This window comes from Euprymna scolopes, chromosome 15 (assembly GCF_053919585.1).
Source record: "Euprymna scolopes isolate OS-2025 chromosome 15, ASM5391958v1, whole genome shotgun sequence".
Classification (NCBI taxonomy): domain Eukaryota; kingdom Metazoa; phylum Mollusca; class Cephalopoda; order Sepiida; family Sepiolidae; genus Euprymna; species Euprymna scolopes.
This window is the reverse complement of record NC_136496.1, coordinates 131,064,541-131,089,558: the sequence shown is the minus strand read 5'-3', so window position 1 is coordinate 131,089,558 and position 25,018 is coordinate 131,064,541. Positions and strand designations below refer to the sequence as shown.

Sequence of the window (25,018 nt, the reverse complement as noted above, 5' to 3'; positions counted from 1 at the left end):
AACTGAAACTTGGAGATCAAAAGAAAATACATCCAAGTTTTATGCAATAACATTTATAAAGTTAAACTAGGTTGACACTAATGTCAACAAGATTCATCATTTTTTGTCCAAATAGAATTTGGGACATTAAAACTAATGCTACTTAGATGTGTACATTTTATATAAAAGGAAAAAACTCGAAAATGCGACGTTGATTTTTATTAAAACATAAGCATGTACTAGTTTGTTTACGTTACATAAATTTTATGAAGTAATAAGTTTAAGGTTTTCTTTTTTTTAACGTTAAAAAAAAAAATGATTAAAAATATGAGTTTTCTGCAATACTGATCAGATAATTGTGTAGAGGATTTAAGCAATAACAAATGATTTACTGTTGAACAATAACAATGTTTAATTATTATGTTGACTATTTAAAAACTTTGAATTACAGATGAATAGATACATATGAAGGAGTGAAAAAGTTTGCTACCCTCTTTATGGGAGACAGAATTATGAAAGATTTACCCGCTAAAATGTAACACTAAATGAAAGGATATAAAATGAAAAAAAATAATTTGGAGAAACACCCATGACGATGTGTAACGGAACAGGTTATCATAGGAAGAACTCAGTTAATTTCCTATCAAGATCGAATTTTCAGAAGAAAAACTGAAACCATTTTATACGAGAGACGTGCAATAAGTAATGCCCCTGACCCACTTTCAGTTGTCTGATCTAGCTGAAATTTTGCATGTGCAATGATTTATATATCTACGGGTTATGTGGCAAATTACAGCTCTAAACTTATTGTGGTTTCTGTTTTACAGGTGTTTGAACTGAGTCAGGTGTGAAATGGAGCCTGTTGAATGTCAAGCAGTAATCCGGTTTTTGTATTTGAAAGGACGCACACCATAGGAGATTTTTGATGAAATGAAAAAAACTTATGGTGATAATGCCCCATCATATGATCTTGTAAAACGCTGGCATCGTAAATTCAAACATGGCCGGAAGTCTGTGAAAACAGCTCCCATACCTGGTCGCCCCCTTCTGCCATTGATGAGGCATCTGTCCATCAAGTTGAGACTACCATTTTGGAAGATCGGCACTAGTCGCCAAATAGCCCAAGATATCAAGATTAGTACAGGGTCTGTGGAAACTATCATTCAGGGCCATTTGCATATGCATAAGGTGTCTGCCAGATGGATTCCTAGTTTGCTCACACCATTCCAGAAGTGAGAACGCGTCGAGTGCTCGAGGATGAATTTGGAGATGTGCCAAGAAGATGAGTGAAAGTTTTTCAAAAGACTGATTACACAGGATGAAACCTGGGTCCATCACTATGATCCAGAGACCAGAGCCCAGTCAATGTAGTGGAAGCACTTGGACTCACCACTTCCAAAGAAGGCAAGGGTGCAGCCCTCCGCTGACAAGGTCATGCTCACAGTCTTTTGGGACCAGGACGGAGTAGTGATGACAGATTTCCTGGCAGAGAGTACCACAATTACAGGAGCCTATTATGCTTTACTTTTGAGGAAATTAAGGGAAGCTATCAAAATCAAGAGGCGGGGCAAGATCAGCAAAGGTACCCTCCTCCTGCAGGACAACGTTCCGGTCCATAACTCGTATGTCGCCAGATCAGAAGAACGGGCGTGTGGTTATGAAATTTTTGCCCCATCCTCCCTACTCTCCTGACCTTGCACCCTCTGACTTTCACCTCTTCTCAGCCATGAAGTTGTTTTTGAAAGGAAAATGTTTCCCAGATGATGCAGCCTTGATTTTTCTGATTTTTTTTTTTACATGGAGTTCACCACTTATCAAGGCCCAATGGCCACTCAGGGATAAGGATTATTGTGTGTACAGTAATCAAAGGGATAGTGTAGCAATAGTATTGGAGAAATTGTAAGGTGTCATTACTTGGGGGGGGGGTTCATCAGGAATTTGTTTGTGTTGGACTTGAAGACATCCAGGTTGAAGTCGGGAGGGAAACAGGCAAGCGGAACAGAGTTCCACAGGCGTGCAGTTCTAAGAAAGAATCTTTGTTCATGGTATCTACATTTTGATTTAGGCACAGATAGAGAGTGGGGAAAATTATTGACGGTGGTTTCAGCTAGTCGGGTGTTTTTTGAAAAAGATTGGCGAGGGGGGACCAGAGAATGGAGCTCAGACGAGCACCTGCCATGGAAATAACGATAGAACAATGACAAGCTCGCTACGTCTCTTCTGTGGGAAAGGGGTTGTAGGGTAGAGAAAAGGACATCCCCACCAAGCCACGGAGTCTATTTTGTACTCTGTCAAGGCAAGATAGGCTGTTTTTAGCAGCCCCCGCCCAGATGTGGCAGCAGTACTCCATCTTTGGACGTACTTGGCTTTCTGAAGTCACGTCATGGTTGGAGAACCAACCTGAGGTGTTCTACAACACCGGTCTCCAGAGCTGCATCAAACGATGAGAGAAATGCATAACTCTGGGTGGTTGCAATGTAGAGAAAGACTAATAACTGTGCCAAGTTTCGTTGCTCTACTGCTATGGGAAGTGGGTCAGGGACATTACTTATTGCACGCCCTTCGTATATTAGGTAATGATACAAAATAAGTAAAATAATTCAAATTTAGAAAATTTTAAACTAAATTTAAAACTAAATTTAAAACTAAACAAAGAATTAAAATAAAATAAAAAATTTCGCATTCTGCTCTGGCTGTGATCTTTGACGTTCACGCCTTATATTTTATTTTGTAAAAAAAAGATTTTTGGACGGTAATATTTCTTGAAATTGATTATCCATAGCATCATTCCACAAACCAGTTATAATCTTGTGTTAATTAAAAATGATATTGAAAAAAAAATTATATAAAAATATACCAAAGATCAAAAAATAAGTCTTTAGGAGTATAAGCAAAGCATTAATAAAGATAACAAAAATGATACAAAAAATATACGGTTAATTTAACCTGAAGATAATCAGACTTAACCATACAATGTTATACATAGTTTTATATTTATACAAAAATGTATAAACATTTCCATTTAAATATGCAAAGACATCCACATATATGTACAGACACTAGTACATTTATATACAGGGTGAAGCAATAAAATTGTCGCCCTAGAAAAGATGGCATGATTCCATTTGTTTGATAAAAACCGGTTTTCTTTTTTTATTACACACCATTTACTAGTTGGGCAGTTGTCTACAAGTCCCAAGAGTGATAGGAACCTTTTATCATGTCTGAAAATGACAAAATGTTCAACAAGCAAGATCGGAGATGCACTGCTGTACAATTCATGCTCTCTACCGATCAAAGTTATGACAACAGGACCGTTGCCAACACCTTATAACTGCATTGCTGGATTGCCACGAATAACAAAAACGTGCCCAAGATGATGAAAAGAGAGTTTCTGGCCACGATCATAGTTTTTGGTGTAGTTTCAAGTGACGGTCACATCATGCTATCTCACATCTTTGAAGTCAGCTTGAAAGTCAACACCAAAATGTACCTGAATGTGTTGAAGAGTGTGATGATCCCCTGGTGCAATCAGGTGGGCATTGGCAGACCGCGGGTGTGGCAGCAGGACTTAGTGCCAGCCCACAATTTCAAAGAGACTTGGGCTTGGCTTCAGAAGGAGTGCTACTTCCCTCACTGCACCCCCTCCTCCTCCTCTGACCTGAACCCAATGGACTACTTCATTTGGTCATACGTCAAGAACATCACCAACATGACCTCCCACAACACCAAAGTAGCCTTATCAACGCCATCCGCATGCTTCCAGTTCCAGACCCATATCGAAGCAGTGATTGAGGCTGAAGACAACTACATTGAATAGATGTCAGCTCTACTATATAATCAAGTTACCTGAATTGATTTTTTTCAATAAAAGTTTAAAAATAAAGCTGGAGTGTTGTTTTCTTTAGGGTGACAACTTTATCGTTCACCCGTATATATAAGACATATAGACACACTCTCCAAGATATGCATACAAGGGAATGTTCACATACATATATGCATGTACAGACAAACCCATATTTACTCGCTCATAAACGGATGTAAAGTAACCAACAAAAAAAACGGGACAATCTATGCGGACAGACAAAAATCAGACGTAGTCCATGACAAAAGCAAAATAGAATTGTCATACTATATTAATATCCCTACCAACAGTGATCGTACAATTTGGTAACATTTCCAATTATATGTGTTATTAGGTTGAGTAAAGCAGAACAGGAGGTAGAAATTTAATCAGGTTGGGGGGGGGGGTCTTTAAAGTTGGAGTAAAAAAGATACCTCATAATTTTTGTTGTATCCAACATAAAGAGAACATCCACAAGTCATTCAGAGTTAGTGACAGAAAATTTAAAAACATGCTTATATAAAAAAATTAATGTTTGTTTATGAGGGTCTTCAATAAGTTTCCAGACTTTTTTGTACATGCATTTAAAATTTAGTATGTTATTGCTATACATTTTATGAGATGACTGACCCATTTTTATGATTTCAGGTTCAAATGAACAGTTACAGCAGGAATTGGAATACACCCTACTAAAGCACGATCCTCACAGCAAGTGAATTTCAAAAATGCAATCTGGACACGGGGACACTTTAGAAGAACAATATGCAATAAAATTCCATTTTAAACTTGAAAAAAAAATGACACAGAAATGTATGGAATGCTTCAGACTGCTTTTGGACCATCTTGCATGAATCAAGCATAAGTTTTTGAGTGGCATAAGAGATTCAAGGAAGGCAGGAAGTCTGTGAGGGATGATGAGAGTTGTGAGAGGAGTAAGGAAGTCAGAATACCTAAGTGGCCAAATAAAGAATTTCATGAATAAGGACCATTGTGTGTCTATAGAGACAATAAGTGCGCAGTTTGATGTCAGTGTGGGAACTGTACACACAATTATTCGTGAGAAGCTGAAGATGCGAAAGATTTGCACAAATACACCAGTCCACAATTCTATCCTTGTCACAGACTATTTGACCAAGAGGGGTATCAAAACAGTTCCTCATCCTCCCTATAGTCCAATCCTTGCTCCCTGTGACTTTTGGTTATTCCCTAAGCTCAAGGAACACTTTAGAGGCTGTTGTTATGAGACAATTGAGGAGCTGAAAGAGGCTGTGATGGAGGTCATTGACACGCTTAGACAAAAAGATTTTCATGAGGCAACGGTATAACAAGTGCATTGTAGCCGGAGGAAGTTACTTCAACGAAAACTGGAGTTTCATGTGTGTACTATTAATAAAAGTGGCCATACGAAAAATGTTTGTAAATAGATTTTATTTAATCCATAAAACAAAAATAAAATATCTCTGAAAATGTATTTAAAAAATGTTTAAACATTTATTTTTATTGATATTTTTTTTTTTTTTTTTTAAATAATTTGCTTTTCATAATTTTTTTAAAATAATTTCAGATTCATTAACTCCATTTCCCATTTTACAACTGCATGTAAGCAATATACATTTTTTAGTGATAATACCGCACAGTTTTTATTATTCTATTTTAGCATTCAAATTATTAATGACATGGGTTGACAAATTTAGTGTTGCAAGTTGGAGTCAATTTTGTTCCACAAAAAAAATCACTTTCACTTAGGATGTTGGTAACTTTCACATGGTCTTGTAAGTACCCAATATCTCTCTAGAAAGAATTTTAGCTAGAAAAATATTGGTGAAGCCAATGGCAACAACAGAATCTTTGAATTCATATTAAAAATGTCTTTTTTTTGTTTGTTTTAAAGAAAAAGAAAAAAAAAAATCATCACACTAAGTTTTTTTAATTATTACTTGAATTCATATTGTTAGCAATTGTATATTATAATAACAAAAAAATATTGAATTTCAAGTGAAACAAACGGTATATAATATATCCAAAAGTTATGAAAAACGATGAGGCAGCAAAAAATTATAATGAAAAAAGAAATTTGCGAAATCACTGTATTATGCATACTAAAAAGTTGACAGGGGAGATAATTAAGTTCTGCTGTTTATGTCACGTAATTAAAGTAATTCAAATTTTATTCCCCATCTAAACCTTATCAAAAATTTTTCATTAATAATTATTTTTCTACCTTATCGTTTTTGGTAATTGTTGGATATGTTACTATTTGTGACATGACAATTACGTCATGCTATTTGTTTTACTTGAAATTCAATATTTTTTCGTTATTATAATATAGAAGCACTATAATTTTTTCTTTATAATGTAAACATTACACAGGCAGGTCAAGAAGTAAGGTTGGATACAAAGATCTTGGAAACTGTTCATTTATGAAAGAAATCAATGAAAATTAAAATTGTTTTGTTTTTTTTACGTCCTTTACAAATAAATGGGGGAAGCAATAGAATTTGCTCAGTGTTACAATTATCCAATATACAAGTGTTAGTTTAACACTCACCAAGACAAATCGAGAACTGCAGATCTTGCCCAAATCAATTCTCTTTGTGTTTGCATGGAATGAAGAAGGGTCTGTATTGGAACAGTTATCACCAGGAATTTTTCGATAGCTACAAAAATATAGAAATGCATAAAAGTCTTTACTGCAAGAATATTTAATTGCTCAGGAAAATTTTAAAGCTTGTCAAACATGAATATAGCATAATCATGTTGACTCACAAGACATGCCAGTTCTGGTTAGATCAACAAAGGTTTTTAAAATAAGGGGAATTCTAGACAAATTTTTTAAATATTTTGTTTTTTTCTGTAAAACAATAATGATTGCTGTATGTGTGATGAAAGAAAAGAAAATATTAAAAAATCTTACCCTTCACTGATAATCTTTTCTTCATGGCCTCTGATGCAAATATCAATTTCTTTGGTTTTTTGTGAACTTTTTTTACATTCGTTGGTCACTGAATCAATTTCATAACCATAATCACTGAAAATGTGGAAACAATATTGAAGGAGTGAGAATTAAAAAAAAAAAAAATTGTCTTGATATTAAAGAGGTAATTATATGAAAACTCATTTCTGGAAAAAAAATAAAAATAAACTTACATGAAACAAAAGCCGGTGATAGATTCTAGTGATATCTGACAAATTTCAATTGCGGAAACAATTTTTTTTTTTTTTTTTGTGTGTGTGTGAAATTAAACTAAAGATCATTTATAATATATTTCATAATTTCAAAAAGATTCAAAATAAAATATTTTTTCAAAAAAACTTATATTTTTAGGAAATATGCAACTTTAGTTCAGACTTCATGTTTGATTTAATTTTTAAATTTTTTTCAACATTGTATATAAATACATCACTACACATTTGTAAAAAAAATATGCAAAAATAGAGATATGGTGTCAATATGCCCTCCTACTCCCAAGACAATTTTCAAAACTTCCCAAAACTATTTTCTATTGCTATTAAATAAATGCACTATGCAATAATACAAAAAAAATGCAACATGCAATAATACAAGAGGGAGGGGGAGGGGCTTTGCACAACCTACAAAAAAAAAAAATGTGACATAAAAGGTTGTGTTGGGATCTAGTGATATCTAGACTTCAAATTTTCAATTGGAAAAACATTTTTATGAAATCAGTACATATAGAACAAACTAAATCCGAAATCATTAGTAACATGATTTATATTGAAACTATAAAATAACTTTAAAAAAGCAAAGATATTTAATAACCTATTTATAAACTGCTATATTTGAAAAAGATACTTTCGCTCACACTACATGTTTGATTTTTTTTTTACTTTCTTTATAAACTTATCTTTCTGATTTCGTTTTCTGCTGCTTTCATTTTTTTTTTCATATTTCATGAAAGTCAGTGAATTGTTATTTTAGTCAATTTTGTGAAAATCTTTGATCTACTTTTGTCAGCTTCTATTAAGCCTTCAATTATATCTCCCATACGCTAAAATCAGAAAACCTAAAACACTTATCACTGAACCTAATACAAAATAAACATTTAGAAAATAGCAAATGAAACCCAAAATATAAAGCAATTAAAGCATATTTTTTAGTGCAAGAGAAAATTGGTAAAGAAACCAAAAAACAATTGACATTAGATTTATTAAAATGTTCTATCATTTTTAAGCAAATTTCAATTCCCCCCTCCCCTCTCACGATGCTAAGAATCATTTTCTAAAATCTCATTTTAATTATCTCTTTTTTTCAGTCTGCTTTTAAGTCTGTCACTCCTCAGTTAACCATAAAATTTGATTTTCTTATTTAAAAATAAAATTACTTGATCAATTTACGTGATTTTTGGTGTCCAATATTTTTCCCCCTAATAGGTATGGTACATCATATAGAATTTTCTGCATTTTTTTTTTTAATATAGAGGGAGTTCTGCATAAGCACCATTGATTCTTTTTACCATTATTTTTTAATTTATCCAGTTTATTCGTAGAATTATTTTTATATTCATTTTGCTAGCTTTAACTTGATTGGTTAATTTGTCCTTAAAACATTTGCTTAGAAAAATAAAATTGTCTGGTAGATTTATATTTAAAAAAAATTTTTTTTTCAATCTTTCAAGCAAATAATTTTTTTTTTTTATTGGAAATTGCTCCAGAAAAGAGATGAAGCCACTTCATAAAATAAGTTAACAGAACAAAAAAATATTACTTCAAGATCGAAAAACTAGTTAATGATATACGAGATGGATAGATTCTGACCAATAAAACAGCAATATTCTCCCTTTGTCAGAAACATCACTGAATGAGAGGACTAAAGGACAAAATAAGGGAAGTGAGAATTAACCCAAGGGTCCACTTTTTACTTTTATTTTTTTTAGGGAATCACCACTTATCAAGGCCTGAAGGCCACTCGAACGTAAGAGTTAATGAATGTAAGGTGGTAGTATATTAATCATTAATAGTGTAAACTGGGTAGAATTTGATTTATTTATGGGGACGGTTTAACAAGAACTTGTTTACAGTGGATTAGAAGGCTACCATGTTGTATCTAACTGGGAAGCAGGTCAGTGGAATACTGTTCCACAGGCAGGCAGTTCAAGGAATGAAGCTTTGTTCATGGGATTTGCATTTAGATTTAGGCACAGATAGAGAGTGAGGGAAATTGTATATAGTGGTTGTAGCTAGTCTGTTTTTTTGTGAAAGTTTGACAAGTGGGAAACCATAGATTGAAGTTCAGTGCCATGAAAATAATGATAGAGCAGAGACAGGCTCCCAACGTCTCATCTGTGGGAAAGACGTTGCAGGGAAGAGAAAAGGGTATCACCTACTAGATTTTGAAGCCGATTTTGAACGCTATTAAGGCTGAGTAGAGCGCGACAAGCAACTTTTGCCCAGATGTGGCGACAGTACTCTATTTTAGGGCATACCTGGCTCTTATACAGAGGATTGCACCAGCAGCGAGATACCTACTGGAGCGATAGAGTGATCCAACCATTTTTCCAGCAATCTTGGCAAAAGATTTGATTCCCAGAATTTAAGAGAAAAAAAAGCAAAACCAAAATTCCAACAAATGACGATACGCACCATTCATAATCAGCTCGTGTGCATTTGCAGATCGTGCTAACTTCTTTATTCTTGTAGCTATAACCATTATAACACCTGAAGAAGAAACAATTTGGAAAATTAGTTTACACTAGCAAGAAGACGCCATGAAAATTTCACAATGTGTTTTACATTAACCTGTAGAATTTACTTTCAATATTTCTCAGAAATAAATGTGTCAGGGTCAATACTATTAAGAATGACTTCTTCCATGAAAACAATCGTCAAGTAAATATTTAAAAACATGTCTACTTATTAATTTACAATTGCAACAATTTAATTCTTTTTAAAACAATATTAAATCTTTTTACCATAAAAATAATTGTTCACTAAATATTCTTACAAATTCACTACCATATTTGTTAACAGGATGGTGTCATTTGATTTGGAAACAATTCATTTTAGAACGGATGAAAACGGAATTGTTTATCTTAGCAACATCACAGTAATCATCAATCGTTATCTTTGCTGATCAGATGATCACATTAAAAATGTGTGTGAAAGGTGATACCGCACAAACATCAAGTGCGGTGTTTTTGAGATTAAAAAAATCTTTCAATGAAAAGATTAACAAATACAAGTATAACACAGATTTTCTGAGATATTTCATTCCAGAATAAATTTATTTAAAAAGAAAAAAAAAAAAAAAAAAAAAAAAAAAAAAAAAAGAAATGGTGGCTTTTGTACAAATAAAAATGATGCCATTTATCAATCTAAAAAAAAAAAAAAAATGTTATAAACTTTAAGTCAAAAAATGTGCCTTCGTTTAATTATATAAATTTGTGTATGTGTGTACATTGCACAGGCCATGATTGTCTGCTCATTGTGCTGCTCTAAAGTCAGTGTGCAATTTCTGCAGCAGTTGTAGTGTTGATAGTGTGGTCTCAGTCAATGCTGCAACGTAAAGGTTTACTCTCCAAACAAAACAGCAGTTTTTTTTTGTTTTGTTTTTTTTACAAAGGAGTCGCCACTTATCAAGGCCTGAAAGCCACTCAAGAAAAAGAGTTAATGAATGTAAGGTGGCAGTGTAATAATTGTTAATGGTGTAACTTGGGTAGAATTTGATCATTGAAGGAGACGGTTCAACAAGAAGTTGTTTACATTAGACCTGAAGGCTACCATGTTGTAGTTAGCAGAGAAGCAGGCTAATGGAACAGTGTTCCACAGGCAGGCAGTTCTAGGAAAGAAACCCCGTTCGTGGAATCTGTTTCGATTTAGACACAGATAGAGGGTGGGGAGAAACTTGATAGTGGTTGTAGCGAGTGGGAAAGTTTGGCAAGATGGAACCATAGATTATAGCCTAGATGGGCATTTGTCATGAAAATAACGATAGGTCAGAGACAGTCTCGCAACGCCTTTTATGAGACTGCATGAAAAATTTCCAGCTATTCTGTAACTGCCAATCTTGTAAAGTAGACCATTATGCCATACCCTATCAAAAAGCTTTATTATATGAAGAGCTATTGCTCTAGAAACAAAGCCTTCATTGAGAGATTCATTAATCCCATGTGATATTACAGTTTGATATTATTATTATTGGAACTTACATTTGACCAGGTAGACGGGTAATGAAGCAGAGTCTTTGGTTTTGATGTATATATTTTGGATATTCTCACCACCTCCAGGAATTACCTCACAAGAACCTTTGCCGCCATTTGAATGTTGGCAGCAATCTGTTTTGCTGTCATATTTGAATTGGCAATATGAACTATGCTACACGAGCCTTTTCCTTAAAACAACGTTTGATTTTGAGGGATCTTACCAGGATACCTGTTTTCTTCTACTGAACAAAAGACTTGCAAATCAAAACTTTCAGCTAAACTGAAGCAAAACACAAGTCCTACCGAACATATTCCTTCGGCTAAGAGCTCAAAAAACTATTATTGCCAATGAAACTGCTCTAAACATGACAATGTTCAGAGCACTTTCACTGATAAACATCTTCTGTTCAACTTTGAGTTTATCTTTTATGGATCACAATGCACACTGGTGGCAGCAGTGCACATATCCATAAATATCCTAGTTGTGAAATACATTTGCTTCTCTTCAAATCAAGGTTGTGCCAAGACATAAGTTCTGTTGTTTACTGTTTTTCCACCACAAAACAGTCTCCTGTCGCTTTGTTAGGTTTTCTATATTTTGTTAAATTTTTTCACATTTTTATAAAATAAGATAAAAACTTACCAGGAATCTATTGCCAAACGATAAAAGATGATTTTGGTCCCCAACAAGCAACCATTGCTTTCCTCAGTGTTTTTCCATCGAGCACTGTGTGCTAGCCACGGTTTGTACTGGTTTTTGTCACCTGAGAAAAGAAATTTGAATTTAGATAATTTAAAGCATTTGCAACTTTATTAAGCAAAGAAAATGACTTTGGTACTTATCAAGTTTACGAACTAATATACGGCACCTTCATTTTTTTCTGTTCAATTACAGTCATTATAGGTCACTAAACAAAAGCGTTATATAAAAAAATCTCATATGGTCACAGTTCATGCCAATAATTAATGTGCATTTCCAGAAATTATCAGTTTCATCCAAATTCATAATTTCCAACATAAATTTCGGCATATGGCTTTCAATCAGATTAAACATAAGTTTCTTTTTCATACACAAAAATCTACAATCACTAAATTTTTCAGCTCCAGCTGACATTACTTCATTTATTGATATTGTATTTCACTGATTATGTTTCATATGGATCACTCCCTACTTTTACAGCAATTTAATTGGCTGGAAACCATTTTATCAATCAAATATAATTGGCAAACAATCACGAAAAATTGTTATAATTAAAATATGGCGCAGTTTATATTTTATTCAGTGAAACAAAAATAATTTCTATTTCTACAGTTTAGTTTTGATAAAAATATTTTTAACTAATAATTCATTTATTCATATAAAAACCATGTTTACCGTTTCATATAAAAAAAAACAAAAACAAATGCTCCATCTTTAACAATTCTGTTCTTCAAACCGGATGAATGCATTAGAGGAATATTAGGATGTCATAATTTCATCCAGCAACAACTATTAGATATTTTCATGATAAAAACAAGTCCAACATTTACATTATTTAAAATAGAATTAACGTTGACAAACGTTCCACAATTTATATAAAGTATTTGTTTAATTTATAGGTTTACAATTTATAGACTTAAAAAGCACCTCTTCAATAATTGCCTCAATCTAAAAAGATTTCTCCCTCTAGACAAAACACAGAACTGATGAGATGCAGTAATGCAGCAGAGCATAAAAATGATCAGTTATTTTGGTTTACTTGTTTGCCAACAGAGCCCATTTCATGTCATTTCCCAGAGGCCTCAGAAATAAAGCTCATAAACTATAATTACCAGTTCAAATGTGTAAAGATAACTTTGAAGGTTCTTGATGTATATCCAAAGTTCAATCACTTTAAAAACATGGTCTTAGTTTTGTTTTAAAGAAGTGATAATCCAATATTTATTTTTATATGTTTCTAACAAGCAGACCCGACATTGATCCTTATTCAATCCCATGGCAATGATCCACATTTTCAATATTTTTATTGTTCAAGAGATCACCAAAACTGCTCATTTTTCAATCAAATGTACTGATTGCCTGATCTAGTCCGAGACCTACCGTGGGGAACAGGGAGGAAACTTATAATGCCAATCTACAATGACAGTCCACATTGCACTGTAGCAAATCTACTGTTGCTTTTCAAAATCATTTTATATTGAATTAGTTTAAAATGCAAAACTCAAGCATCATGGTTCAATTGTGCTACAAACGGAAGCATTTATTTCAAACACAACCCTGTCTTATCAAAAAACTTATTGTTGATTTTATAAATCGGTGATAAAACTTTTCAAATGCAATTGTGATATTTTGGTTTAAATTGGGCTGTTCCTTCTTTAATCAAATATTTTTGATGATCGATACTTATCAGAGGCATTCCACTACAAAACCTATCTAAGAACACTCTCAGACAAAGAATATTTGTATGAAATTTCAAAAAATTGGACCAGCTGTTTCAGAGTGCACAAGTCATGAACTCACACACGTACACAAAGTGGCTTTTATATACAAGTAGGCATATGTCTTGAATACTTATTTTGTTTCTGAACTTTGTACAAGAGAAAAAGTGGTTTCCAAAGATCTGGCATTAGTTAGCTCCTTAAGACTGACATCACATAATCCAGTGCGCAAAGATAACTAATAGTGCCAATCTTGTTCTATCTTTTAATTTACCGTTATATTTGATACAGAGATTCATTACTGATTTTGCAGAATTTAAAAGCCTTTAAACCGCCAAATTCTGTTTGTGTACATTGAGAATTATGAATACTATTTGTTCACACTTTTTTTTAGCAATTACATGTAAACAGCCTGAAAAAAAAAAAAAAAGAAAAAAAAAATCATAATAAAGGAAATAAAATATATTTTAGATCTAAGGTGGGGAATCAATTTCCTACATAAATTTCGTGTAAAATAAGCACCCAGCTCAGTTAATGGTAAGTCAAGACATAAACAAATAGGATCTCAATTTAGGAACAAAAAATGGGGATGGAGTGGGAGGGAGGTCCTGTTTACTCACTCAAATTTTTTTTTTTTTTTCAATTTTAAATATAAATGAGAGAAATTTACTTTTTAACATGTTTTAAATTATCTTGAAAGGGTGCAAGTAATTCCTAAATTAGCAACCACTTGACAAAATAACAAAACTAAAAAAAAAAAACAATCATAATCGAAAATAAATGCAATACAATGAAGATGGATGTGAAAGAAAGTATATTCGGATGAAGAGGCTATTTAGGTTGTCGAGAATTTTGTTACTCTGGTATGGTCATTGGAGCACATGGAGTGGTACTAATGTGATTGCAAGAATTAGGACTGGATGGAATAACCAGTAAAGTGTTACCACTGTCGACCAAGAACAAAAAATGTATCAAGTAGTTAAACTTAGCCAATGAGGGTTGAGGACATGCATGGAGAGAACTAATACGAGATGATGGTTGTATCATGAGCCTCTTAAAGACAAGTTTTGATTTGATGACCTTAGAGATTAAATCTGTACGGGATAGATGTGTGCAGAACATGAGAGTTTGATGGTATGACCATAAAAGAATGGAGCAGAGGTTCTTGGATTAGTAGATGTAGAAGAGTTGGCAGAAGTAAGCCAAGAAAAACATGGGAGAAAGAGAGATAAATAAAGACCTGGTCAGAGATAGGTTAGTTTGAGAGTCAATTTTCTAAAAGTAGACTTAATATAAAAAAATACTCCTGCATAAGTCAGACTGAGGTGAATTTAATTAAAAAAAAAAATGCGACAATTTACTTACATTGTTGTTTTACCACCTGTCGGAAATCGATGACATGAACTTTCCAACTTCGGTCTTTATCCCGATATCCCCAAATGCTGACACTCATCGATTGAGATCCTGGTTCTGTAAGCAAACCGGTGTAAGTAATATTCTCGTCAGTGAATTTATATTCGTGCCAACATCGACCTTCGTCAGTGGAAAATTTTATAATTTTCGGATGTTTTACAATCGGTATAGCAACAAGTAGACCTCCACTATCAGCAATCTGGTAATGATGAGGACCGGACAATGCCTGAAAGAAATATGATTTCTTTAGAGTTTCAAATCATTTGTAAAGATCAATATACAAATATTTTTTTTTTGATAGTCAGTAGTGGTGCAACGATTAATCGGAATCGTTAATCATAAGAATCGTGTATTTTGGGAGGAATCCAAATCGCATCGTTAAAAAATACCTAAGATTTACGATTCTTTCATTACGATTCTCTTATAGTTTTAAGTTGAACTGTTTGATTGAAGTGAGATTAATGCTGTCAAAAATTTATGATAAAAACGTTATAGAACTTTTCATTACATATTTAATATGATATACAAGAATTTTAATAACTACTTTAAAGGTAATTAATGAGGTTTCTTAATCTGTCACATATATAAGCGTTGTCCGTTTGTTTTGAAACTTCAAGGCCTATGATTAGTTATCTGTCGTCGACTTTTTTTTTAAGTATCCAAAAACAAAAACGTTAGAACTATATATTATGCTGACTGACGGTTCCACTTAAGGTTTTTTGAAAACTACAAAAAAAAAAAAATCATTTTGCTATCTGTTAAATAAATGCGGTAAGTGAATTTAATTTTTTTTTTATTTTAGAAATTTACATTTCAACCAATTTATTTAGATTTAAAAAAAATAACATTGTTAAAAATATTTTCTAAATGTCAAATAAATAAATAGAAATAATGAGACGATTGAATAGAAAAGGCTAAAAATTAAATCAATGATTTAGTTCTTTTTAAATTTCATTTAGAAATAATATTTCAGAAAATGGAATAAAAATCAGTTAGCGACTGAAGTTGGAAAAAAAAATAAAATAAAAAAAGTTAAATTTAAAAAAGTTATCGAAGATACAGAGAAAATGAAACAAAAAAATGAATATCAAAAAATAAACAAAACATGTTATTCCTCTTGAAATTTGATGTTATTGCATTTTTGTTGAATTAATCATGACTTTTTCTTTATATTTTTTCATATATAAAATAACTCCTGAAATTGATTATTAATTTCATGGTGCATGTTTAATTCATGGTTAAAATATTTGTTTTGACTTTTATCTTCAATGAAAAAAATTTTACAAAAAAAAAAAATCAAATCGTTTTCGAAATTCCCTTAATTGTATTTCCACTTTTTTGCTGTACCAAATTTTTTCACTACACAAAATCTTTCGATTATATAATGGTATATTTCAAAACAACAATTCTGCGGGAATCTGAATCGTACTTGGCATCGGAATCGTTAATCAACATTTTCCTGGAATCAGAATCGGGAAAAATTTGGGAATCATACCAACAAGTCAAAAGCAAAAACTATTTTTGAAAACAGGTGTTATTTTTTTAAGCAGTTACTTTTGGAAAACAGTTACTTTTGGAAAACAGTTATTCATAACAACCTTTGATCTCTTAAACTGGATTCCATCTATCAATGAGCTTAAAACTGTCTCACTTGTAAAATTCTTTAGGTTTTGATGTGAAATATAACTCGTGTTCAATCTTTTCTCATGACGTTAACCTAAAGCTATTTAAATGGTTTTGTAATCCTCGAAATGAGTGATAATCCAAGGGAGCTAAATCAGGATAATAAGCAGGATGGGACAAGATTTCCCAACCACATTCTACTAGGATATTTTTGGTCAGTTGTGATGTGTGAGGACGAGCATTATCATGATGAAAAAAGACTTTCTTGCTGTTGACTAAAGGTCATTTTCAGGTCAACATGAGTGAGAATATTTGAGAAAAATATGAATGATGATTTAATAATTTGAAAGAAATGCTTACGCAATGAAAATGAGCATGCACCATATGTTATTAAATGCATGTATAAAAACAAAGAACGTTTCCAAATAACTTTTGGTTTCTGAAAAAAAAAAATTTTTATGAACAAGTTGTTCTTACCTGGCATTGCCCAGAATGTAGTAAAATTGCTCTAACTTTTTTGTTTGCAGATTTTTAAATTTAGGGTAGATAACTAGTTTTTGAAGTTAAATAACTTTGCCAATTTTTATTTTTAGGTGACTATTTAAAAATGCTAATTTTTATGTTTTGCCAATAACATGATACAACAATAACTAAAGAAAATTGGCTAGTCAGAAGCAAATTTTGATTCGTCACTTCAAACTTTTTTTGCCTTTAAAAACTAAATATATCATATGTTAAATATTACCATCATCATATTTGGTTTAACATGACATGCATTGGATGAGTTAACAAAATTGATTTTCAAAGCAACCTATCTCTGGCCAGGTTTTTATTTATCCTTCTTTCTTAAGATCACTTTTATAATTTTTGCAATCACATTTTTTATTTCAATAAATAATCAATTATTAGTAAATAAAAATGTGTAAGCCACGTCATCCAAATTTTAACAGTTGCTTCAACCCTGCTGTATACTTTCAACTTAAATAGGATTTTTCAAGGTTTAGATATTTGGGTTCGTACGCCCTTTGAAAGGTCTTGTTTTTAATCCTTCTGGGAGACTGGCCACCCTCCTCACCAGAAAGGCTGGTGGGGGAACCGATTTAGTCACCGGTAACCCGACCATGCGACAGGTAGTACTAGGTTACATGGTACCAGTAGCATATGACATGACCTGACTGGTACCATGTAACCTAGTACTACCTGTCGCATAGTCGGGTTACCGGCGACTAAACCGGTTCTCCCACCAGCCTGTCTGGTGAGGAGGGTGGCCAGTCTCCCAGAAGGATTAAAAACAAGACCTTTCAAAGGGCGTACGAACCCCCCTTTTTTGGGGATCAACGGCCAACTAGCATCATGCATATATATGTGCGTGTGTGTGTGTGTGTGTGTGTGTGTGTGTGTGTGTGTGCGCCTATAAGCACTGGTCGCATGGGTGGTGTGATTGTTTATAACTAAATGTTTATAATAGGAAATTTCCCTGGATCTGTGGATGTATATGTTGTTGGGTGTTTGCAAATATACAGGTGCATCTGTGCATCTATGTGGGTTCATGGCGGCTTTTAAAATGTGCATATGTGTTTATGTATATATTTGTACATAGGCGTATGCTGGTTGGTGCATGGATACGGATGTAATTTTCTGTGTGTTTATGAATATAGGTGCTTGCGGGTATACGCATAAACATATGCGTGTGTGTATATACGTGTGTGTGTGCGCGCGCGATCAGTTCCATAACGCGATCCAGTGCATCTCTTGGTCTGTCATCCACCCTCACTGCGGAACCGATCACCCAAGGGCTTGACAGATGTACGGAAATGTAGCTGTCAGTCAAGACTGTGCTGGCCTCCAGGCGGACGCCACTGGAAACTGAACTTCGGGCTAACAGTGCAAGGATCTATGGGAAGCTCAACCCAGACAGAAAAACCAGAAACTGATGCTCTGTTAAGGCAGTTTGAGAAAGTTGATAACACTCATTCTGGCTAGTCACTGTGACTAATGAGCTGCCAACTCGTCTTGGGCAATTCTTGCCAGTCTGGCGTACCCCATTAGAGGAGAGGGGTGAAATAGCAACTGAAAAAACCCACTTCATCCTTAAACTATCTTGTCAGCAAATTCCTTACGAACCATGAAACGCAAACAGAAAAAGAACTCATACTGGCAGGGCGTCACTCAGGATAATAAGGCCCACAATACACCCAACTTCAAGTTTGCATCGTGGAACATACGAACGATGCTGGACAGGTCTGATTTGGCAAGACTAGAAAGAAGTACGATTACATTGTGCGAATTAGAAAAATATGACATCGATATTCTGCCCTGAGTGAAGTAAGGTTCAAAGAGAGTGGTTCCATTAGAGAGTCCGGCTACACCATTTACTGGAGTGGCAAGGCCTCTAGTGAGAGAAGCGAGTCCGGTGTCAGATTAGCCATCAAAAACAAGCTAGTGACGAAACTCATAGAAGTGCCCCATACGATAAATGACAAGCTGATGACACTCAGGCTACCTTTACCAGAAGACCGTTGATGTACCCTGATAGCCATATATGCTCCGACTATGACAAACTCTCAGGAAACTATTGATATATTCTACCATCAGTTAGGCAGTACACTTGCATCCATACCAAAATTGGATAAGATCATACTCATGGGAGACTTTAACGCCAGGGTGGACAGGATTATATCACCTGGCCCAGAGCATTAGGGAAGTATGGATGCGGGAAAGTCAACTCAAATGGGGAGCTCCTCCTTTCACTTTGCACTGAGCATCAGCTTTGCATCACCAACACCTTCTTTAAACACAAGCCTGTTCACAGGAACTCCTGGATGCACCCTAGAAATAAACATTGGCACCTCATTGACTTCGTCATCACTCGTCAACGTGACCTCCCAGATATCCTGGACACGAGAGCAATGAGGGGAGAAAACTGCAACACTGACCATATTATGATCCGGACACAAGCGAGATTCAAACGAAGACGCAAAATAAGGCTGCTGAACTACAGATCTGGCAGACACCAATGACATGGAGGGTTTCTATGGGAGTATGAAAGCAGTCTGGGGCCCAAATGTGAGCCATCCTGATCAACTACTTGCAAGCGACAATTCCACTCTCTTCACTGACAAATGCGAGCTTCTAAAACAATGGACTGAGCATTTCAAAACATTGCTAAACAAGACGCCAGACATTGATGAACGAGCAATAATCAACCTGGAGCAGTTCCCGACACAGCACTGGATGAACAGATGTCCTGACTCAGATGAAATCTGCAAAGCAATGCTGATGTTACAGGATAGCAAATCAGCTGGGTCTGACGGCATACACCTTGAGATCATCAAGCAAGGAGGACAAAAATTACTTAGCACTCTCTGCACAATCATACAGAGTGCCTGGACCACTGCAACTGTCCCTCAAGATTGGAAAGACGCACAGCTAGTGACCATATTCAAAAGGAGATCGCAGGCTGTGCAGTAACTACAGGGGTATATCACTGCTCTCAGTCCCTGGGAAAGTGTTCGCTCGTGTTCTCCTGAACAGGCTTACAGCGCACGCTGAAACCTTGCTACCTGAGGCACAATGTGGATTCTGTGCAAACAGAGGCACAGCAAATATTATCTTCTCACTCAAACAGATCCAGGAAAAGTGTGTGGAGCAAAATAGCTGTACATGATCTTTGTGGATTTTACGAAGGCTTTCGACACGGTGGATCTTTGGGAAGTCTTGCTGAAGCTTGGCTTTCCTGCACACTTCACCAGCCTTGTCAGAGCCCTTCATTCAGGCATGAAAGCCACAGTTAAGCTGAAGGGCGAGCTCTCCGATCCGTTCGACGTGCAGAACGGTGTCAGACAGGGTTGCGTCCTTGCTCCAACCCTCTTCTCACTCTACCTGTCAGTTGTGCTTCAGCATGCCTTTAGAAATTGTGATAAGGGTGTTTTTATACAATCTAGGCCGGGAGCAAACCTTTTCAATGTCAATACATACAAATCCGCGAATAGAACAACAAAGATACTCGTATGGGAGCTCATGTTTGCTGATGACACCGCATTTGTAGCGCATAGTCACGAGGATGCTCAGAATATAATAACTCGCTTCGCAGGATCAGCCAAGGCCTTCAGATTGAAGATTAACATCAAGAAAACCAAAATGTACCAACAATCCCCTGGATCACCAGCAACAAGCCAGCAAGATCAGGAGCTTTACAATGTCAGCAAATTAAAATATCTAGGGACCACGGTCATGAACAACAACAAAATGGGCGAGGAGATTTTTACAAGAATGGCTAACACCTCCATATCCTATGGAAAACTCAAACAGAAGGTCTGGCAAAATAAAGACCCGACTTTCAAAACTAAATGCTTGGTGTACCGCGCCATTATCGTCTCGTCACTCTTATACGGTGCAGAAACTTGGCCAGTGTACAAACTGGTAGCCTGCAAGCTCAACGCCTATATGATGAGACACCTCCGGCAGATTTTAAATGTCAAGTGATATGACTGTCAGCAAGAGGGAGATCCTATCACAAGCCAACCTCCCAAGCATGTATGACCTGCTCATCCGAAAAAAACCTGAGAATGGCCGTGCACGTAAACATAATGGAGAACTCCCGACTACCAAAACAGATACTGTTTTCACAACTGGAGGATGGGGTACGAAGCATAGGCAGACCTAAGCTCAGGTTTCATGACACCGTCAAACAAAATCTAAAGGACAGGTTGATCCCTACTGGAAGCTGGCAGACCCTCAGTCGCGACTGTGACAAGTGGACAAGTGGAGAATGATGGTTCATAGGAAGTCATCTTGGGACACAAAGGACAGCACATGATGGGGGGGGGGTATTTGTGTTCTCAATTTGATTGAATGGCTGATCTCCACTTGATTCAATCAATTGCCAATACTTGTGTTAATCTATGTTTCAGGTTGTTCTTTAAGTTATCACTCCACCTCTTTAAAATAATAAATAGGGATTTGAATAAAGATTGTTTTTGTGTTTCATAGCTAACACTTTAGAACACTACACTATAATCAGAAGGAACCAGTTTTATCTATATTACTTGATTGCTTTTCTAAAATAATAACCATCTTCTGACAAAGGAACCTTACATAGCAGCGGGGTCACATTCTGAAATGTAATTAAGCTGAATTCTTTATTTGGCTTACTTGCCTTAATGGTAGAGTGATTCTTACCGCGGTTTCGGTCCTAGAGGTATTTGATACACATCTTATGGTCGATCAACTTGCACTGTTGAGAGTATAACTTCAAGAATTAAAAAAAATTAAAAATAGTTAATGTGTTTCTGCTTTGTCGGTCATCTTTCTGAGCTGGCAGGTTTTTTCCTGTATCCGAAGACTTGTAAATTCATTCTAATGCTCAATCTTGAATGTTGCAAAAGAGGGACTGCTTAATTTTGGGATATTTAAAATTGATTGAGAAAGAAAAGAGGTTTACCTTCCGCCACGTATAACCTCCATCACTCGTCACAAAAACATCAGGTGGTGTAATTTGCAAGGCATTTGCTACATGACCTGAAAATTAAAAACATTAAATGAAGTTCAATTGTTCTAAAAGAAAATTTTCAAATCAAAAGTTAATTAACAAATGACATATCTCCATATATTGTCCACATTCAATCATGCCTTTAAGACTTACATTACACATCCATCATATCATTCTCATATCATTTATTACCATGCAACGCACGTCCTCAACCCTAACTGGCCAGGTTTCATTCCCATACATCACACTATACACATGACTGATAGACTCTTCCCTTGATTGATAGTCGTAACACTCTGCAGGTTAGTAATTGCAAAAATCTCTACAACTTATTCCATCCATTCCTAATTCTTACAATCACTCAAGCACCTTCTCCTCCCTGTGCTCCAATGACATTACTAAAGATAAGAAAGCTTTGGGATAGTTTTGCCGATCAAATATACTTTCTCCACATTTGTGTTTTCTTCCGTCTCGATTCTCATCAAGATCTCCCAGTAATTCTACTGCACTTCTTGTGTAACTGTTTACAAAAATGAGTTGCTTCCAACACAAACTTTTCCACAAACTAAGCATGAAAACTTTGTTCTTTCGGAAACTTTACAGCATTACAACCATTTATCTTTGGTTTTATCAACATTCATTCTCCAACTTTTACTTTCCACAGCATTCCTTAACAAGTAGATCTATGGTTTCACATACAAGTGTTAAATATTCAGCATACCACATATTTGTGAGATAACCTATACAAAACTCCCTCGACAATGCCTCTAACACACAAATGAAAATCAATAGGATTCAGTACAAAATACTGATGTACTCCCACCTTAACATAAATGTACCTCAAAGCTTCTTAGCCTTAATTTATGCAAAGCCACCAAAGAACATCTCTTGGCACTCTGTCAAATGCAAGTGAAATATCTTGGTAAGAAGTACCTACATTTTACTTTTGTGTATTTGGAGAAACCTCATAAAATCTAACTAACGATAAACAACACTTCTACCTTGCATCCAGTTGGCATTTCAACCATAAGAAAGAGACATAACTATAGGTGGATGTGTTTATATAGGCCATCTAAGAAAAATATAAAATGTATAAATATAGATAAATGTAGGTTGTACATTATGTACTTTTATATATATATATTTTTTTTTTTATCACATTTTCACCCCAAACAAGGCACATTGCCACTTTGGTGTAGGGGGCTACTATCAGGGGCAGCAACTACTAGGGCACAATGTTGGGATTTGGGTAGTAAGATGTCGGTTCACGTTGCACTTGAACTTCTGCATGTCAGTACAGTTAGGGAAGCAGGAACTTGGAATGGAATTCCAGAGTCTAGCGGTTCTGCGGAAGAAACTACTGGAGTAGAAAGATCTTTTACATCTAGGGATCTCTACTGTGTGGGGGTGGGATTTAGCTGCCTGTCGGGTTTGTCGAGGGTGTCTACGTCGTGGGGGCACAAGTGTCTGCAGTTCGTCAAAGCATTCATCATTAAAATACTTGTAGAACAGGCAGAAGGATGCAACGTTTCGTTGATGGGACAGAGGCTGAAGCTTAGATGCCAGTTCAGGGCCTATCAGATTGGCGACTCTTTTTTGAACCTTGTCTAGGAGCGAGAGACTAGTAGCAAACGCACCAGCCCAAATGTGACAGCAATACTCCATACATGAACGAATGGTGGCCTTATAGAGGTACAGGATACTTTCAGGTGTCAGTAGTTTTCTAGCACGGTAGAGAGAGCCTACCTTTTTCGCAGCGGCCCTGGCAATGTTTTCAATATAATTGTTCCAACTCATGTTTCCTGTGAACGTTAGGCCAAGCAGTTTGAAAGATGTACTCTCAGGCAGTGAGTCACTGGCCATTGCTATTGGTGGCAGAGAAGGTTTCTTGTAATTATTGAAGAAAATCAGTTTAGTCTTGGCAGCATTGAATGTGACCATCCATTTATGTTCCCATTCCACTACAGATTGGAGGTCATCCTCTAGTGTTTTTGCCATTTCTTTAGATATGTGTTCATTTGTTTTCCTATCATGCCTGTTATAGAGTGTAGTGTCATCAGCATATATACCCATCTCAGAGGCAGTTTTATCGGGGAGGTCATTAATGAATATTAGGAACAATAGAGGTCCAAGGATAGACCCCTGAGGCACTCCCGCATTTATATCACACTGTTTAGATGTACGACCATCGAGGACAACCTGGATTTTTCTCTTATCTAAGAAGGATTTAATTATGTTAAGTATTCTACCAGTGATACCGCATGATTTAATTTTCCTGAGGAGACCCTTGTGCCATACCCTGTCAAAAGCCTTAGATATATCTAGAGCTACCGCTATGCCCTCCCCCGCTTTGTCCAGTGAATGGTATATACGTTCAGAGATTACAGTGAGGATGTCAGCTGTGGAACGGGCATGTCTAAATCCATATTGTTTGTCAGTCAGAAGTTTAACATCTGTAAGGTGCCGGACTAGAGCATGGTTAATTATGGTCTCAAATATTTTGGCGAAAAGTGGGAGGAGGCTAATGGGGCGATAATTTGATGGGTCAGTTCTTTCGCCATGTATATATGGTATTAAGCTACACAGAATATTCCGTGTTTCATACTCATATTTGCATAACTTACTACCTAGCTCTACCAATGTATTGAGCACTGTTGAAGCATACTGAAAAGTTATGCATAAAATTATATCTTTGTACATTAAGTTATGTGATTAAATTAATTATATATATATATGTGATTAAATTAAGTAATCATATAGCTTAATATACAAAGATATATATATGTACACACTAACTGGCAACCCAGCATTGCCTAGTCATACAATATGCTTAAACATGATATTTTCATTTATGCGATTAAAATCTCATGTTTAAGCATATTGTACGACCAGGCAATGCTGGGTTGCCAGCTAGTATATATAGTGTATGTATTATTATAGAATCAATCCTCTATAGATTATAAGTAATAATTTGCCTGGTGGACTAATTTGCAAAAGATTTTTTTAAATAATGATGTCGTTCAAATTCTATCTGTATTTGTTTACAATGTCATGTCAGTTGATATTTGTGCTTGACGATGAATGCCCTGA

The 25,018-nt window shown here is 35.2% G+C and overlaps 1 protein-coding gene across 2 annotated transcripts in view; it reads right to left on the bottom strand.

Annotated features, from left to right (window-relative positions):
- Positions 1–25,018, bottom strand: part of LOC145294149 (sortilin-like) — a 153,709-nt gene that overhangs the window by 20,959 nt on the left and 107,732 nt on the right. For both annotated transcript variants that reach the window (XM_080141254.1, XM_080141255.1), the window contains exons 13-18: positions 21,881–21,957; positions 14,767–15,040; positions 11,627–11,747; positions 9,425–9,499; positions 6,738–6,851; positions 6,372–6,480 (exon numbers count right to left, since the gene is read on the bottom strand). In XM_080141254.1, the coding sequence (XP_079997380.1) occupies positions 6,372–6,480; positions 6,738–6,851; positions 9,425–9,499; positions 11,627–11,747; positions 14,767–15,040; positions 21,881–21,957 (770 nt within the window). The remainder of the gene's footprint in view (positions 1–6,371; positions 6,481–6,737; positions 6,852–9,424; positions 9,500–11,626; positions 11,748–14,766; positions 15,041–21,880; positions 21,958–25,018) is intronic.